We start from the raw sequence: 19250 nt of genomic DNA on the forward strand, positions 1-19250 counted from the left end.
GCTGCTCCTTGCTGTACGCTCTGCTGGCTGGGCCTGGTCGGAAACGTAGACGTCGTGCAGTGGAGAGTCCACATTCACTGAATGTACCAAGCATGTGCAACGCTTATGTCATTTGACATCAGCATTCCTTCAGTGTTGTAAGCACCATGTCGCAGATTCTGCAGGTTCTTCACAACTGCCTGATGCCACAGTGATGTGCACATTAAAGCGCCCGTTGCCTGGACACTGCGGGCGTCCTGCCGCCTGCCGGCCTATGGGTTTGGCCGCAGGAGGAATTTAGCTGGAACTCCTGCACTGCGTGTGACGTCAGGTGTGGCGTGTACTAAGGGCAGTGATTCAGTGTGTAGTTGGAAGCCGGAGGAGCAGGATGCGGCTGCTGTGAGGAAGTGGAACGGCTGGGAATGGCTGCATGCAGCCTGCGAGGCACTGTTATCACTGCATGTGAATTTCCCAGCACTTTCGGTTGCTTATGGGGCTATTTTCATTTTTATCACTCATGTCAAGTACCTTGTTAATTTATTTTTGTACAGTTCTACCATCTGGCCATTATACTGCGGTATATGGTATTTTGACGGGCCTACAGCTATACGAAATTTTATTTTTACATACGGTTACTTATATTTAAAAATAGTGTGCGCGCATTTTAAGTGGGGGACAGTCTGAATCGGCAAGTTCTGTTTGGCTATAGTTTGTTTTGGGTACATTTTCAACTGCTATTTTGCGATATTTACTGCATAAAAATCGCATCACAATATTTGAAATTTTTTCCAATATCATGCAGCCTGAGTACATAATCCACAAAAATTAAATGTATTTATGCTGGTCTTTTCATTGGTGGGGCCATCTCCCATTCCTTCTGTTGTGCTGCTTAAAGGGCTAATTGTTCATTGGACGGTGAAGCGCGTCTGCATGGGCGGAGAGCTGGAGATCTTTCTCTCATCACGCTCCGCATAGCATCGCCGGAATGCTGCCGGCACCATTCAAACACACCGTCTCTTTCTGCCTTTGAAACCAAAAGACCGCACACTGGGGTCTTTGGAAGAATAGTGTCTTCAGTACGGCTTCCCTGAAATAGCACCCTGTTTTAAAAGACCCGTGCAACAAAAGACCCAAGAGCGGAGGAATGTATTCGCAGGATGAATGAGATCTCTTCATCAATACGGCCAGGGTGAATAGTCTGAAGTTTCAAACTCCTTTTAGCTTTTGTGGGTAATTCTCCAAAGCATTTCTAGTAACCCTAACATTAAAAAAATTGGACATTTGATATATTAGTGCTATATATTATTTTCTTTGTTTTTTGCCTTTACTGAGTGGATGGAGCTGAGCTGTTTATCTACTGGCTCCCCCTGGCACCCTCCAGGAAGCCATTTTTTCCCTTGACTGAAGCCCCCGTGTCCTTCCCACCTATTACAGCCGAACAGAAGTAAGCAGCCGTCTTGGAGGAAAGTAAACATGGCTGTAAACGGAAGGTGGTCTCCTGCCCCTCTTGCTTGGTTTCTGCCTTCGTGCCTGACAGCCAGAATGGCCAGATGAAAGGGCTGGTATGGGAGAATGCGCATCAAGAGTGCGTATGTGCTTAATTTAAGGCTGGAATGCAGGAATGCGGCTCGCCTCCATTGTTTGAGAATTATTGAGAATGGAATGAGATGCCAGAAATGTATGAATGATGGATGCATGTATTGGTGACACTGGCAGAGACATGGACCCCATAGATGGGCAAGGTGAGGCAATGAGGTTAGGAATGTATGTTTAAGGTCCCAGTATAGTCATGACGCCTTGTATAGGGAGAATGACCCCAGCGCTGGAGGTTGCTGTCATCTTTCAGATCATGACATGCGTCAGTCTCTTGTGACTGTCCTGTATGTAGTACCAGCAGAGGTTGGGATTACTCTCGCGTTTTGGTGGCTGCAACCTGAATGTTTGTTTGAAGAAGGCATCTTACAGGAACTGCTAGTTGCATCGCTGTTCTTGGCCACCTTGCGGTTTGGAGCAGAGCCATTTTAAATGTACACATATTAAGATGCAAATATCGTGCACCTTTTTACAAGAAAATGATGGCACTGCCGTCCCACTGCTGGCTAGGGGCCAAGGTGACATTCTGCAGCCCAGATAGACCGGTACAAACCGCATGTCACGGGACGCGATGCAGGTTTTTAAGCAGGCGTCAATGGTGGGGGCTTTGCATGCCTGACTGTGCCGGAATTTCCGGAGTATCCACCGATAGCCCGTGCCCTGCGATTTACTGTGATAGCAGTGTCCCCCGATAGCCCGTGCCCTGCGATTTACTGTGATAGCAGTGTCCCCCGATAGCCCGTGCCCTGCGATTTACTGTGATAGCAGTGTCCCCCGATAGCCTGTGCCCTGCGATTTACTGTGATAGCAGTGTCCCCCGATAGCCCGTGCCCTGCGATTTACTGTGATAGCAGTGTCCTCAGATAGCCCGTGCCCTGCGATTTACTGTGATAGCAGTGTCCTCAGATAGCCCGTGCCCTGCGATTTACTGTGATGATAGTGTCCCCCGATAGCCCGTGCCCTGCGATTTACTGTGATGATAGTGTCCCCCGATAGCCCGTGCCCTGCGATTTACTGTGATAGCAGTGTCCCCCGATAGCCCGTGCCCTGCGATTTACTGTGATGATAGTGTCCCCCGATAGCCCGTGCCCTGCGATTTACTGTGATGATAGTGTCCCCCGATAGCCCGTGCCCTGCGATTTACTGTGATAGCAGTGTCCCCCGATAGCCCGTGCCCTGCGATTTACTGTGATAGCAATGTCCCCCGATAGCCCTGGGTGCCTGTTCTCAGTTTCAGGTTTGCCTGCAAGGTTGGCTTCGACACCATCTCGCTGGAATGCCGCAGAAATGCACGCAACTAGCGGCGCAGGTCAGGCGAGGGATATGGTTGCATGCCGCATGAGTCACCGCCGCAGGTCAGCTGACTCTGTTCCATCTCCTAACCTCTCAGCTCTGCCTCGATCAAATATTTGTGTTAAAAGAGCAAGTGCTCCCCCGATTGTTGTTCTTTCTGTGCTTAGCTGGCAGCTTTTTTATCCTTGGAAACATCTGGATGTCCTTAGTGTAGCATTGAGGTCTTTGCTCTGAGCGCTGCAGCCGGGCCCCTCACCAGGACCTGAAGCTAGCAGCCTTGGGGTTTATGCATTCTTAGCAGTGGGACTACCTGCTGGCCCGGCGTGGTATTAAGAGGGTCGTGGAAAAGAAGACGGATGGAGCAACCCCCCCCGAAAGGTTTGAAGAAGGTCGACGTCCCCGGAGCTTGACGTGAGGCAGTGGAGCCGCATAATGGAGTGCAGGTGGACCCCCTCCTCTTTACAGACATTACAGACAGTAATGCTGATCCTGGAGGTTTCATAATGCTCTTCTGGGTTCTCCTGATGGGCCCCCACATTGATTCCGGTGGGCGTGTTTGGCTGGGGGCTCATTAGGTTAACAAAGGAGGGTAGCGTCAGCACGAATCCGCCCTGTGGCCTCCTGACCATGCACCATCCTCTGTCTTTCAAGGGGTTCTGCGGATCGATCCCCGCACACCCTTTTCAGAGCGGATTGCTTGGTGTAAAAGATCCTAAATCCAGTTTGCCAAGGTGTCCTTTTGTGCACTTTGAAAGTCGCCCTGTTCCTGAGGATTTAAGGTCATGTGACACCCATTTGGTTATTCCGATAGCCTATAATTTTCAGATTTGGAATAAAATGCATCATTAAAATCTGCATTTGTGTTTTACTTCACTTATTTTAAATGAACCAAGGGGGAAATCCACGTGATTCAGCACTTTATATCACTGGATAAAGCATCAAACATTTCTTTGCAGTGAGAGCACTTCAATTATTTAAAGACCATGTGTGTGTTGCGCTTGCATTTTCTGGGCTGGTAACGTGAAATTTTCTTTTCAGAGACTTTTTTTTTTTTGCTGTTGTGACAAGAAGGGCTGAGCTAGCGTGAGATATCGGTGCGTGTGACGGGCACTGACCTGATTGATGGTAATGCTCCCTTCTCCAGGAAGTACACACAGCAGAACAGCAGCTTTTAGGGAAATGGCCTGCTAGGTGCTGCCTTCATAGGGGAAACGGAACAAAAGATTTGGTGCAGTGAGTAAATGGAACTTAACAATAGGGTCGCATTCTGAAGCTTGCTGTCCCAAGAGAAAAGTCCTTGAGTCCCTCTCCCTGCCGCAGTAAGTGTGATTTTTTTTTTTTTGTCCATATGTGAAATATGTCTCTCAATTGAAAAGGTCAGCTGAGCAAGTGAACATAAGGTAGTGATCAGTATTGCACGCTTTGTACAGGGATCTGCAGGCTTTGGTTCACCGTTTTCAGATGCTGCAGTCTTCAGAGAAACTGCGTCATCGCTCTGGCGTTACACAAACGGCTTCATAGCCATCGGTAATGAGATCTCCGGGGGGGCATGAGACTCGCATAGTGCCCCCACGTGTTTTTATATAGTAGAAGTTTCCTCTTGTAATGGCGCCCATCTCCAGGTCGAGGGTCTGCTCCATCCAGTGGAATTCATCTGAATGAAACATCTAATTAAATTTGCTATTTTTCTTGAAGAACTTCCAACTTTTATATAAAAGGTTAAAAAAGGTAGAGAAGTTTTTCTTAAACACATTTGCTTACATTGCCTCTTACCTGGCTTACCAGTGCTGTCAATGATGTTGAGCAGTGCGCCACCTGCTGGTCGTGCATCTTTCTCTTTAACTTCTCTTTCTCGGTGTAGAGTTACAGCGTGCGGTTTTACTCTTTGATGGCTTTGTACTTGTCTGCTAAATAGTTTAACACTGTGGGCTTTGCCTCGAAAGACGGCAGCCAGCTGTTTTGTGGAGATGTCGTCTTTGTGAGACGGAAAGGATGTGCAGATCGTACTGACAGTAAAGTTTGTCATGTCACCCCCGGCGACCAGGGCTGGTGCTTTGGGGAAGGAAGCTTTTGTCTCTGCATCCCCGGACCTGCCTTTCAGAACCCAGCCAACTGGGCTAGGATTCCTACCAGAGCAGGACGGCAGACTTGCACTGGAACATGAGGTTTAAACCCGTGTGACGCTGGCTGCCTCTGGGTGACGGGGCTTGTCACATCTTCGGCTGAGCTGTTAAAAGTAACAGATCAATATAACGTAATTACACGTTGTTCTTTTGATGTGTTTATGTGTGGTGAGATGAGGTGAAAATGGCAGACAGTAGAGGTTTATCGGTGAGTCAGCTTGTCTGCTGTACTTGTCGGGAGCCTGTCTATGTTTTTTATATTTTTATATATATATGTACTTTTGATAACTTTTTAAAAGTATAGTGATCTGCTCAGTGTTCTGTCATGCAGCAAACTATGTATTCGCGGTTGGGGAGTGTGTCTCTGCGGTGGTCAGAAACATTCCTGAGTGCTGTAACCATGAAAGCAGAATCACGGAGCACAAGAACAACGACACACTGTCCCTCCCCATGTCTCTGCACATCTGACAGTAAGGGGATTCATTTGCAGTTGATCTTTAGGTGGCTTTTTTAAGGGGGTGTCATGTGGCTCACTGGGTTAAGCCTCCATCCCTGTGATCACAAGGTCGCTGGTTTGAATCCTGTGCTCAGCAGAACAGCCATATCTCCTTGAGCAAGGCCCTTAAAAAGTGACTTTGTGAAGCAGGGGTGACATGCTGGATGACAAAAAGACGTCACCAGTGAAACATTTGGCATTTACTGCATTCATGTGCAGAAAGACTACATAATATGGTTGTTCAGTTCCTGCCAATATCACCAAAGCATTGCCTCCGCAGTATGGAATATAATATGTTATAATATGAATAAAACGTCCATTTGTGGCCTTGCGGAGCGGATGGCTCTCAGTTAGTCGTGTTTCATTTGATTTATTTTTTTCTTTTTTGTGGCTTCCTTGATTCATGGCGGCTGCCCTGTCCCAAGGACCTCGGAGCCCTCAGCGTCCGAGGCCGTAAGCGGCCACATCTGTGCCTGTGGTGACCCCTGAAACTGATAGTAGATACACTGAAGAATTGTTTAGAAATAATGGTTCCCCACCCGCTGTTCTCCTTTAGGGTTTCGCCTGTCCTGGGTGGGAAAGGGGAACCTTGTGAAAGCCTGATAATGGCGTGTGGCTGGAGAGCCGCGGTGTCATGTGGAGGGTTCTTGCGGCGCGGATCGCGCCATCTGGCTGCAACGTGCTCGCTGCCGTGGAGGTGCAGCACAGCCGGGTGCCCGCCCCCCCCGCCCCCCCGCCCACAGCTGCGTCCTCCTGCCGCTCAGCTTACTGGCTGCTGACCTCACTGAAGCGTAAAAGTGTTCTTCTTTTTTTTCCCAAAAGTGAACATAAGGACATTGTTTGTTCCGAACTTGCTCACTTAATCATGGTTCTGGGGTCTTCTCAGAGCGGAGCACCAACGAGTAGCTTGATGGTTTACGTAGATCAGGAGATAAGTTTAACACTGAGGTACAGGAGTATCTGTGCCGTACCGTTTAACACTGAGGTACAGGAGTATCTGTACCGTTTAACACTGAGGCACAGGAGTATCTGTACCGTTTAACACTGAGGTACAGGAGTATCTGTACCGTTTAACACTGAGGTACAGGAGTATCTGTACCGTTTAACACTGAGGTACAGGAGTATCTGTGCTGCACCGTTTAACACTGAGGTACAGGAGTATCTGTACCGTTTAACACTGAGGCACAGGAGTATCTGTACCGTTTAACACTGAGGTACAGGAGTATCTGTACCGTTTAACACTGAGGTACAGGAGTATCTGTACCGTTTAACACTGAGGTACAGGAGTATCTGTACCGTTTAACACTGAGGCACAGGAGTATCTGTACCGTTTAACACTGAGGTACAGGAGTATCTGTACCGTTTAACACTGAGGTACAGGAGTATCTGTACCGTTTAACACTGAGGTACAGGAGTATCTGTGCTGTACCGTTTAACACATTTTACTAATGGCATTCTGCATACGTGTGTTTAATGTTTCATTAAATTCGCATATCTAAAAAGGAAAAACAACAATTTTTTTTGCATTGTTACTTGAGCTGCTCTCATCACAGGAGGGGGGCACTTTGGGAGTGGGGGCAGCTGGACTTGCATTTGCACTGGAAAGGATCACCTCCCTCTGCTTTCTGGTGTAATCATAGCTTTGGGCAAGTAGGGACCACTGACTCCATCCCACACTTCCTGCGAAAAGCTCACCATGCGGCGATGAAGAGACGCCACGCAGCGGCCGAGTGGTCACGCTGGCGGACGGCCCCGTTACCGTGGTCACAGGGCATGTTCATTAACAGAGCTGTTTATGCCGGTGGGATCAGGCAGGAAGCATCAACCTCATCGGCTTTTTCTGTGAAATAAGGCGCTTGGAGTGCAGTTCCTGATACCAGGCCATCAATATGCAAATGTTCTAGAGCAGGAAATTTAGCAAAGCACAGAATGGAGACGTGGGCCTTTTTAAGAGCAGCAAATAGCTAAAGACTCTCCAGCACAAAGAGAAAGGCTCGTCACACGCCCAGGAAAGCCCCCCTCGGGGTCTCCCGTCCCCCCTGCACCAAACTGACCCTCTAAATAGACCCAGACTCAGCACAGTCGTCTGGCTTTTATTAACGTGGTTCCCCGTAGGCCCTGGGTGGGGTCCTCCTGTGTTGCCGTAGTCACCGGTGAGCCTTCTGTGTCCTGCCTGTCACATGAGGGCCTGCAGATCGGCTCTGCAGGTTTCCGACAGAGCAGTCTTTGTGGGGATCTGTATGCATTTATATTTTACCGTGTAAATAGAGCTGCTCACTTGGTGGTTTCTTTTCTTAACCCTTTAATCTGTGACAGCTGCACATTTATCCTGCCGCACCATGTGTGATGGAGTTCAAACAATTCCAGCTTTGTACGCGTGATGCGTCTGGCGCCCTCTAGCTGGTGCCTGCCAGTCGGCCTCTGCGGGCGCGGCATGATTTTTAATTTTTTTTCCCGTTTCCCCTGCCAGGCGCACGGTTCACGCTCCATGCCCGTGAACATGGGGGCCGGGGGAGACGTTCCGCCCGGATGGCCGTCTCGCGGCAGGTTGGCGGGTAGCCGCGCTAATGTAGGCGGGTGTCGGCTGAATCGCGTGTGGCTCTTTGGCGGCCAGGAGGGAAACCGGCTCGCTCAAGCAGATTTTATCACGGTCATTTAGGAGAGGTAACTGTCACCGGGGAGGGGGCGGGGGGGGGGGGGCTGAAGACCTGCGGACGGTGACAAGTGCTGTGTATTAACCCTGCTATTTAAATAAAAATAAAATTCATCCCCTCCCTGCTTTTAACTGCCTATCCCAGTGTGTGTTTTGGGGGTGTCGGGCCTCTCAGGACATCCTGAATGGGAGGAATCCAGGGAACTGACGTGGGGAATCTGTCCCCCCCCCCCCCCCGCCACAGAGAACAGAATGTGAGCGCACTGTACTACGCACTGTACTACGCACTGTACTACACACTGTGCTCTTAAATTTATATGTACATATGGACTTTTTCCCCATTAAAAAAAAAAAAAAAAAGCCCTTTTTGGGCAGCTGTTTCCCCCCCGCACAGCAGAACCCCCACAGGCTGTCCTGTGACCTTGGAGAAGCCTTTGATCTGCCAGTGCTCTGCTAAGTGCTCCTGACTGGCCACCGGGTTAAAAATACCCTCCGAGGACGTGCACATGTGAACCTGCCCTCAGAGCCTGGCACGCATCCCTGTGCCCGACAGATGGCACGGGCTTTACCTGAAGGGTGCTGAACTTCGTCACCACATAAGTAGATGGCTCTGTAAGGGCTGGAGCTGGTCATTGCATATAATCTGCGCATTAATTCTTCACCCATGAATGTCGCTCATGATGCGCCGCTGCGCTGAGATGCGGCCTAATGCTGTTCTGATCCGCTCAGCCTCAGACTCTTATTTGGCTTCAACGTTCAAATATTGAGCTAGAGATAACATGTTAGTTAAGATATCAGTATCGGTCTAATGTATCATTCTTGGATGATATTGCTGGCCCCTTTAGATTTTCAGAGTCAGTAACACCAGAACTAAAGACATAACTAGTAAAATAACTGAGATGATCACATTGGACAGTCGGCCATTTTCCACAGTGGAGGACAAGGGATTTCGTTGGCTCATTCGTCACTTAGAGCCTCACTACAGTCTTCCAAGTCGGCGCTGCTCTGCTGATGCTTCACTGCCTGCGTTACAGGTTGTGGTTCCTACACACATTCCCCATGTCCGTAAGTAGTGTCATCACTGCCGTCAGTTTCACTGCAGATCAGTCATCAGTAATATTAGACAAAAATTTATTGGTATCAGCTAAAATTTCCACGCCAGTGTCGCAGTAGAGCGAGCGTGTCGCCCCTGAGGTGCCGATGTCCGCCGTCTGAGCCCAGGACCTCTGCAGGGGCCGTGTGATCCTGCACGCCGTGTTGCGCTGCGTGTGAACCTGTTTTCGCGTGACCTGTTATCTTTGCCGAGTGTGGAAACGCAGCACGAGTGTCCCCCGCATGAAGGCCACGCCCTCGGAGCTGGGGGTGGGAAGGCAGTGGAGTGTTAGCCGGGGTAATTCAGGCTGTTCTTAAACGGGGGTAAATATCTCCGACAGAATAATGTATTAGGGAGACTCGTCCTGAATGTCAGTAATTAAAGGGATGTTGTAGCCTTTGACCTAATTAAAGGGATGTCCTTTTGAAGGGCCTGTTTGACCTTTTTGATCTGCCGAGCTGTTTTGCAAACGTTAGTGCCAGGCGGTCAGCACTGCAGAGGCCACACCCCCCTGGAGGCGGGCTCTCCCGGGAGCTGGCCGTGTGGGGGTGTGACAGGGGCGGGCGGAGAGTGACCCCGCCCTGTGGCGTGTTCCGCCTGGCCGAGCCGCATCTTGGCAGCGGTACATGTCACTGGGCCCCTCCTCTTATCAGGTGTTCCATCGTTTGTGGTCAGCTTAGGTAAATGTTCTTTCAGAGACTCCCTATCTTTGATTTTGTTTGCTTCTCGTGACACTGCTGGGATAAGATCACTTCATGTTTGTTTATAATGTGAACGTTAAGTAGTGAGCATAGTTAGTAGATCATAGCTAGCTAGCTGGTTAGCAGTACATGCTGCTTCAGCATCTCCTAAACCCTGGTATGCATTGTGTAGTGACTATTTGTGACTGTGGGGGGGGGGGGGAACCTCAGGGGCCATGTGTGAATTGAATGCGGGTAAACACAGCCACTGGACGCCCCGGGGCCCGAAGCGGAGCCTGGTCGTCTTCCGCTTGCTGTGGGTCGGCCCGTTTTCCGCCCCCACCAGCCCCGACATCATCCGTGTTGAGCGTCAGAGCTCAGCTTGGGAAAAGCTAATGACTGTGTAAATAAGGACTAAGGCGGCCATGTGAAAGCATTCTCTCCACGGCTGAAGCGCGTGGGAACCGCACTGGACAGGGCCGGCTCATTAAAGCTTTGCTGTTTTAAATGATGCTTTCATGCGTGGACTCCGTAAACGGAAAAGCATGTTAATGTGATCCTGCTACCACTAACACGCGTTTATGGTTGTGTGTCACTGCCATTAAAGTCTTTCCTATTTGTCGTGTTTGTGGACTGATAGAGCGGGGGGGGGGGGGGAAGGGGGGGGTGTATATTCCAGCCCTCGGAGGAGCTCCGGCCCTCCACGGCTCCTCACGCCACATTCCCAGTCCACCTTCCTCATCTGATTGCCCCATTAACAGTAGAAGCTTGTGACCCATCATACCCCCCCCCCAGTAACCCTTGAAGTCGTGGGTGGTATTGCCACCTGCATGAGCTCATTGGGAATTGACGCCCTAGGACTGAGCTTGACTGGTGGAAAAACGCGACCCAAACTGTCACTTAAGTGAAACAGCCCCCAGTGGGTTAATGGTAAACTGGACCGCGCCAATATATATTAACGAATCAGTCTATCAAGCAGCTGTGGATGGAGTGAAAAATGTGGCTCCTCCTCCAAGCTTTTCATTTCACAGAAACTCGGAAAAAGCCGCAAGCAGAGGCCTTGCCTGCCTACTTTGTTTCACGTGACCTCTAATGTCCCTGGCTGTAATACGCTGGCTGCCTTTACAGCCTCTGACCGAGCCAACGCCAGCGCCGCTTGTTTGACTCGGATATACGACTGCGGTCTTCTCATTTTTCCTTGCTGACTCGAACACTGAAATGGCCTCACGACGCTTCTCATTGGCGTCCAGGTTTTCGGTGTGATTTGGATCTGGGCAAACTGACAGTGTGAGCTCTCTAAGGAGTCCCAAGCTGATTCTCACGGTGCCTTCCGATGCGGAGTCTTTACGTTACATTTACTTATTTAGCAGTCGCTTACATCCAAGTTGATGTACATTTCAGGAAGTGGGGTCAGCCAGTCGTTTGGGGAGTTGGGGGTTAAGGGCCATGCTCAGGGACCCAGTGGTGACATCACTCTGCCACCGAGATTTGAACCGGTGACCTTCTGGAGTGTGCTGGTTAGTTTGTAAGGTCACAGCCCGAAGGCCCGGACCCTGACTTCCTCGCAGGGAGCCCCAGTGGCTCCTTCCCTCGCGAGACTTTAATGTCTGTCCTGCTGACTCTGGGCAGAGCTGTCAGATGTTCTCGCTAGGTGGGGGTCGTGGTTCCCTCGTGGCGCTCGAGCGGTCGTCATTCAGTCGGCGCTCTCCTTTCCGCTGCGAGTGCCGGTAATATGCTCTGATTCCGAGCCACGCGAACCCCCGGGACCACCGTGAATCCAGGGAAGGAATGAGTTTGCGTCATCTGCCGCCGGTGGTCTTCTGCGAATCCTCTGACCCCCGTTGCCAGCACCGCCGTCCGTCATTGGATGAGCTGAATCGCAGACGTGGTGCTGTTACAGTGTAACCCCCACTTTTCGCAAGATGCGTGAGACCCAGAAGAATGAGGGTCCCTCACATTCCTTCCATGCTGAACGCAGAGCTGCTCCCACTTTGGGGAGGGGGGTGGAGGTAACTCTGGCTTACGTAATGTTGGCCGCGTCGGGCCGTGCCTGTGGCTGGAAAGTTGCTGCTGCCAGGACCCTCGTTAAGGGCTGCCTCTGTGAACGCGGAGTGGATCTGTGAGACACCTAGTGGTCAGTTGAGGGAGGTGCCAGTCACCAAAGAATGCCTGTCACTGGTGGCCTTAGTTAAGGCAGGAACGTGCATCACTCACAGTGACGGACAGGAGATTGATCTGAGTTAGCCAGTCTTCTCCATATGGGAATACTTAGCCAGTGCTGTCAAAGTCAGCGTGGCATCTTCAGCTGTATGATCCATGGGTCACACTCAGATGAAATTTCTGTCTTGTTGGTCGTAGTGTGGAAAAAAAACTATAATGAATACAACATAAATAGACTTTTGAACATGACACACTGAGAAGTGGACATAAGGCAGACAATATCAGAATACAGTTACAAATGCGAGTGTGCAAATGGGCAGGGAATGGGCATTGAACCAATCGGTCGTGTCCGGTTTTCCGGGACAGTCTGCTCCCCGATTCCGCGGCCGCAGCTGGACCCGCGTCCAATCCTCCCGGCCTGCCTGAGCTGCCCCGCTCCTTAAAGAATCCTCCGCCTCCTGCGTTTACTGCCCCCTTACTTGCTGGATGGGCTTGCCCTGGCATCCCGGAGTCTCTTAGCCGCCATATCGTGTCGGGGATTAGGCAGAGTTCACGGCTAGGGGCCTGCTGCGCCTGTGAACGGTGATGCTCAGCTGGAAGTACTGAATGTTGACAGCAGGAGGCAGTGCAGGCCAGAGTATAGAGTGCTGAGCAACGCTGTAGGTGGGATAATGAGACCGCGTCGTTTTTAATGCGTTTGGGAAACTCTGTGTGTTTCCTGCGCATAATATAAATCTGTGTGGGCTGATAGCTTTGGGGCACATGCATGGCACCTCGTTCGCCAGCGTGGTTCAGGTGAATGACGATACGAAGGCTTAAAAAATAATTGAAAAAGAAGCTTCCCCCCCCCCCCCCCCCCAGTTCATTCTTTTCTCATTCCTGTTAAACATCTGTCTAATGTGCACTAGTAAGTGTCAGAGGGGGATGAGGAGGGAGTTTACACACGGCCCATTTTTCGCAATAAAGCCAGCCGCCCGTTCTCCTTAAGCCACGCCCACACAGCCTGGGTCGAGCTCTAATCCGTGCCGCAGTTCTCCCACTCTATGCCAGGGACAGACCGGCTGCACCACGCCACTGTGTGGCCTGGCCACGGACAGCCCCCTCGTCTGGCACAGAGAAAGCGTGGCGATCTGAACGTTTCATTTGGTCTTAAAGTGACACACAAATCACCTTCATTTCTGTAAAGAGGCTCCTTCTAGGAAGGAGGGTCACAGTAAAAACAATATTTTAGTGGTGTAATAAAAAGCTGACGTGACTTTAAATCTGCTCTCGCATGTTTCCTCAAAGCGTTCTTAGAGTAAAACGTGCCTCTGTTCTGCCGTAGTCTGGCTGGGGGTGCGGGGGCTCGAGGGTGGGGCCAGAGCCCATCCTTGGAGCCTGAGGGCATCTGCTCTGAAGATAGACGTAGTGGCGGCCGATCTGACGATTTTATATCGTGATCGATCTTGAAGATGTCAACAGTCTACTTTTCATGCCAATCATAAAGATAGTGACCTTTTATGTCCTCCCACTAATGTTTCCAAACTTCACATTAAACTTCGATGGCCAGTAATAAGGCGGATTGGTGCTACATTCTCAGCGGAATGACGTCCGACAAGGTGGCTAGTAGGGGCCCGGCATGGACTTTATATCACGTGCCTCTATCACAGGGTCTTTTGTGTGATGTATTTGAAAAAGAATCCAATGTTATCGGCATGGTGAGCGAGGAGCTGGTGCCAAGGAAGGACTCAACATCAGTTCTGAGCACATGACAGATCTGTGTTGTGTAATGGCTGTTATCTGCTGACGGGTTGTTGCAACTTAGTTTAGTGTTTAAAATGAAGTTTAACTCAGGTTGTAATGACCATTCTGAAAACAGTGTCTTTAATGCAGTGTGTTTTAAATGGTGCGTATTGATTTGTCGAGGATATTCTTGACCACAGCGCAGACACCAGTACCTCCAGCAGAATTTGTTTGCTACACTTCTGCTCTAAAATCTGCCAGTTGTCTCCTAGTTTGGTGGCTTCTCTCCTGAGTTTCTTGACTGTTTGTGGAGTCACTTCACAACGCTGCTGTAATTATGGACTGTCTGGAAGGGAGCAAAAATGTGGACCGTCTGGGAGGGAGCAAAAATGTGGACTGTCTGGGAGGGAGCAAAAATGTGGACCGTCTGGGAGGGAGCAAAAATGTGGACCGTCTGGGAGGGAGCAAAAATGTGGACCGTCTGGGAGGGAGCAAAAATGTGGACTGTCTGGGGGTTCCCGAGGACCGGGTTGGGAATCACTGGTTTATAAAATATAATTTTGGTGGTGAGACGTCTTCTAAGCAATGTCTTTGCTATTTTTCAGGACTTGGAAGTTGTGTACTCGTATCTCCATGGAATGGAAGCTCTGTCCAACCTCCGGGAGCACCAGTTGAGGTAAGAGCCAAGTGTGCCGGCTGCTTCGGCTATCTCCATTCATCGCTGTCAGCTTTCCGTGTCCAAGGCCTGCTTCCACTTTGCTCACTGACTTCATGGGTTTTGTTGAGTAATAAGGATTTTCTGCCATCATGCCAAGTAAAAGCAAAGAACAACTGGCATAGATCGGTCTTTCCGTCAAAATCAGGAGCCAAGAGTTGGACACTTGTTTTTATTCTTCAAAATGTCAGACTGATATTTAGCCTAATTATGGACTGTAAGACTGGAAAGGTGAAGCAGTTCCTGTTCTGGAGCGATGACTTTGTAGTTCCACTGGCTGGAACTCTTATGTTCTTGACATAAATGGAGCCATACATACCTGAGGACTGGTGTGGTGGCGTTTGAACAATCGCGCAAAGTGGTGTCAGCCCAGCCTGGATGGTTCCAAGTACAGAACCATAACTAGCAGACGGCGAGGACGAGGGAACCCTTGGTGGGATGATCTGGCATGAGATGTGGGCGGGAGCTATGATTGGTTCACCGCTCTTCCCAGCCGTGCTGTTTTCACCCACTTCAGGATAATGGCCTCTGGCACCATAAAGTCCCGTAAAACGTGGAATTAGGCCACTCTGCTCCGAGCGCCGGAGATTTCTCTGGGCAGTGTGCACAGACGCGTTCTGAAATGACCAAATACTGTGGTGCTGGCCCCGCCTGACCCGCTGAGGGTGCCTGCAGAGGAACCCGGGGCCATGGAGAGGAGACCAGTTGGCAGAGCGCCTGCCCCGGGGCTCTCCCACGAGGGCACAGGAATTCACAGAGCCCTGGCGTAGGCAGGAGCTCACCACAGGAAGCGCCCAGATCGGCGGCGTGCGCGCCCGAGCGGACCAAGGAGCTTGGTCAGGTGGTGCTCCTGATACTGACCTCCAGGGGGCACTAAAGAGCTCTTGAGCTAGCGATGGCATGCGTGGGGCTATGGAGGGAGCGGTTCCCCTTGAAGCAGGCGGAGCTGAACTGAGATCAGTTGGGATAACGTTGAGAAAGTTACTGTAATTATATGTGGGAACGCCCCACAGTGTCACTGCTGCGTCCCTGAGGTAGTTGCACAGCTGGCCGGGCTCTGCTGTTTGTTCTGTAGTCGTTCCCAGTGCGCTGCACGCGGATGCATATGGATCTCAGTCTAGGAAGGCATGGGATCACATGACCTGCGGGTCCGGAACATTCCCACGCTTGACCTTTCGGAGGCTTTACTTTCCACTCGATTATGTAAGAATCTCGTCTGGGGGACAGTGGCAGCTTCAGACACGCTCAGTCTGTAAGCCACAGCTGTCCGTCTGCTCTGATGCTTGCTCTCTGCGTGCATGGTATGCATTTTTCCCTCTGTTTACCATTTCAGTGATCTCTGTACAGCAGGAACATGCGCAACGACAATTGAAACTGATTTCCAGTTAATAGATTTTGGTGGATTTCATAAGAAAATGACAGAAGGATAAGCTGTGTGTCTTGGAGCAGTGACCTCCTCCTTATCCCCTGTAGCTCCTGTATCCGTTTAAATGATCTAAGCTGTTCTCGTTTGCTGCCTGCGTCACGTGCTGGATCTTCACTAACGCAGCCTGTTGTTCCTCCATAGGCTTATGTGTCAGACGGTGCGCTACGAAAGACACGAAGCCAACGAGCTCCTCTACTAGTAAGTATTTGACTGGTCGTCTTCCTCCGTTCTCCTGTCACCAGTGACTGGTGTGCTGCTGTATCTGCAATCCAGCGCTGGCCAGTCGCCTGCTTTGCAGAAACCTACACCTGCGTGCATTAGATAGCTGTCATCCTCACAGTTACCATGCGCTGCCTCGGTGAAGCCAGCATGACCTGAAACATCCCACATCAATGATGAAATCAGTGCTGTTGGCAGGTATTTGCATAGCAGATTAACCCGTGTGAGGATGATTCGTACTGCAGGTCTTTGAAGTGGAGATGTGCACCGGGCTTGCCTGCCTGCTCTTAAATCCCTGTCAGAGAGAGAGAGACTGAATATTCAATCGCAGTATGTTTGATTCACAGCTGATCCAGGCATGATTGTTGTAAGGATGGTGCACTTTAGCTCTCTGTGTTTCTTCTCTGTCCAGCCCTCGTCGCTGCTTTTCCCGCTGTGAAATATCATTGTGTGCTTGTGGAAAAAGATCTGGAAATATTAGTTTGTGTCACAGCAGAAGTGCCTCTTTCGATGTGTCCTTGTTATAACAAACCTCTACCCCACCCCACCCTTCCAGGACCAACTGACCCCCTCCAGTCCTGTCTTTGTTCTGCCCGAGACACCCCATTGCCAGCACAGGGGCCCCCGGCCCCCTTGGGGCCCGTCTTAATCGGGGGGAGCGATGCTTCTTTCAATTTCACACTGCCATTGAAGTTTAATCAGCAGGCAGATCTATCCATCTTTTTCCCTGTCAAAGAAGCTGGAGATGATTTTATTTTACTATATCTAGGCAGCGGAAAGGGTCTGTGACCTCTGCCGAAAGGACGGACCAATGAGAAGGGCTTTTATTATGGCCCGCCTTATGATTGACAGCTGGTCTCACCATCGCATATCCTCTGATTTGTCACAGCTGGCCATAAATGATATATGAGCTTCAGCTGCTGAGTACCTGCAGGGTGAAAGGGCTGACATGTAATCAGGCGTGCATGTTTATGGGCGTGCCCCTTGTGCAATTTGCTTTTATGTCGGGAGTTTTGACAGTTACTGGATCTGTAAACAAAGGCACGCTGGTCTCTGTCCCCGCGGTGCTTCGTTTAGCGCGGCCTAACGATGGCACAGGTCGTTTAGCTGCTCTTTATGTTCAGAGCAATTAAGCCCAGTCGTGTTGATAATGGGCCGCCCGCCTGCTCTTTGTCCTTCCTGTAATGTGCGAATGCGTGACCGTTTGGTTCCTGGCGAGAATCTGTTGATCTGCTTTAGCCGGCGCAACAAAAGGAATGCGGAGGGGGGCCATTCCTCATTCCTGCAGATCTCACCCCCACCCCCCCTCCCCCGGCAGCCCTGGGGCAAAATGGCAGCACCCTGTGCTGGTCTGAGTCTGGGGAGGGGGGAGCTGTTATTGCTGGTCGTGTTAGTGTGCGCCGGAAGCAGCGTTATGAACATGGTGGCTTCTGCAAGGAAGGACTCAAATCTCATCTCGCAAGGCCCGTAACCCCGAGGATGTAGCGCTGGGGAAATGGCTGACGCTGAACTCTGACCCCGAGATTCACTCTCGCCCATCTCTCTCGTAGCAGAGCAAGATGTGTGAAAACAAAAGGATTCCTATGTACTTCTGCAAATGGAAAAAGGAAGCAGCGTCATGTCTTTATGTTGGAGGGTTGGAGGTGGAAGGTACCTCTAATCCTTTGCTTTTTGGGGGGGGGGGGTTAGGGTTGTTGTTCACAGGGAGGCCCCGTGGCGAGAGCTGCCCTGCAATCCCATCTATCCCAAAACTGCTTGCTCAGCTCTGGACCCGATATTGGCATATAGGGCCTTTTAGCACTGAGACAGTGTGGAGAGGCCTTTGGGAGTCGGGTGTGTTTCTCTCTTTCTCTCTTTCTGCACGGCTGCCTTCATTCCCCTGCAGCACTGGGGGTTCAGAGCTGAAGCTCTGAGACGGCGTTTCCATGTACTGTGGCGTCCCAGTGCAACTCGTCGCCTCCAGTCTGATGATGGACGTCTTATGGGGAGACGTGGGAGCGATCCACCCATTACCGGCGTCACTGAGGGCCCTCTGCCGATTCCTCCCTTTTTAGCCTTTAATTGGTTCCTGCATTATTTATGTGGTCAGGTGCCATCCAGTTATGCTCCAGCTTTCTATCCGGGCCGGTTTCTGTGCTTCTGCGCCGGTGTGTCCCCGTGCACCTGGTCTACAAAATGAGAGGTAATGGAGTTGGGAAGAGGCCGTTAGGGCCGGGCAGGAGGCTGGCTGGTTACTCTCCATGACACGGAGGAAATGCTGATGGGTACCCTGTGCATTTAAGGCCTGCGTTTAAGTGTGATGCCCCCCCCCCCAGGAGCAGGGAGCTTCATAGGGAGGGAGAGCAGTTTGGAGCTCTCGCTGTTCCCTCGCTCTCGCTGTTCCCTCTCGCTGGTCCCCCTCGCTCTCGCTGGTCCCTCTCGCTCTCGCTCTCGCTGGTCCCTCTCGCTCTCGCTCTCGCTGGTCCCTCTCGCTCTCGCTGGTCCCTCTCGCTCTCGCTCTCGCTGGTCCCTCTCGCTCTCGCTCTCGCTGGTCCCTCTCGCTCTCGCTCTCGCTGGCCCCTCTCGCTCTCGCTGGTCCCTCTCGCTGGTCGATGACCTTTGTAGTACATTTGGGCAGCCCCATGTGGAAGCGAACTCCCCTAAGCAGTGTCAGCCCACTGTGCTTCCTGTGAACTGACCAGCTTGCAGGAATCTCAGGAATCTGTCTGTGTTCCTTCAGTGCTGCCCTGCCCCCGGTGTGCCGGTGCCTGTTCTGTCCCCCGGCTCAGGATAGGATAAAGGATTTTGAAGGGTATCGGGATTCAGCTGACCTGGATCAGTAACATGTCAGCATTCCAATTTTCCCTGAACTCAAACCCCCCCCCCCTCCACACCTCCACTGTATGATTAATATTTCAGCCTCTCTGGCTCACATGGAGAGGAGAGGAGTGGAACAGTAGCTGGGGCAGCAGGGCGGAGGTGGAGCCTGGTGTGGGCACAGCTCGTTAGCATGTTGGTGAAGTGGCATTCCCTTGGCCTGCTGCTGGCTTAGCCTCGCACGTGATGCCCCTGACAGATACACAGATACAGTATTAACCCTGTAAAAGCAGTCGGAGCTG

General features: G+C 51.0%; 1 protein-coding gene across 10 annotated transcripts in view; it reads left to right on the top strand.

Moving 5' to 3' along the window:
- LOC111833211 (rap guanine nucleotide exchange factor 2-like) overlaps window positions 1-19250 on the top strand; it is a 58459-nt gene that overhangs the window by 7133 nt on the left and 32076 nt on the right. For 7 of the 10 annotated variants that reach the window (XM_023791264.2, XM_023791297.2, XM_023791231.2 and 4 more), the window contains exons 2-3: window positions 14398-14468; window positions 16075-16131. In XM_023791264.2, the coding sequence (XP_023647032.2) occupies window positions 14398-14468; window positions 16075-16131 (128 nt within the window). The other 3 variants (XM_023791273.2, XM_023791281.2, XM_023791289.2) reach the window with 3 other exon arrangements.

The sequence above is a fragment of the Paramormyrops kingsleyae genome, chromosome 12 (genome assembly GCF_048594095.1).
Source record: "Paramormyrops kingsleyae isolate MSU_618 chromosome 12, PKINGS_0.4, whole genome shotgun sequence".
In the NCBI taxonomy this organism is placed as follows: domain Eukaryota; kingdom Metazoa; phylum Chordata; class Actinopteri; order Osteoglossiformes; family Mormyridae; genus Paramormyrops; species Paramormyrops kingsleyae.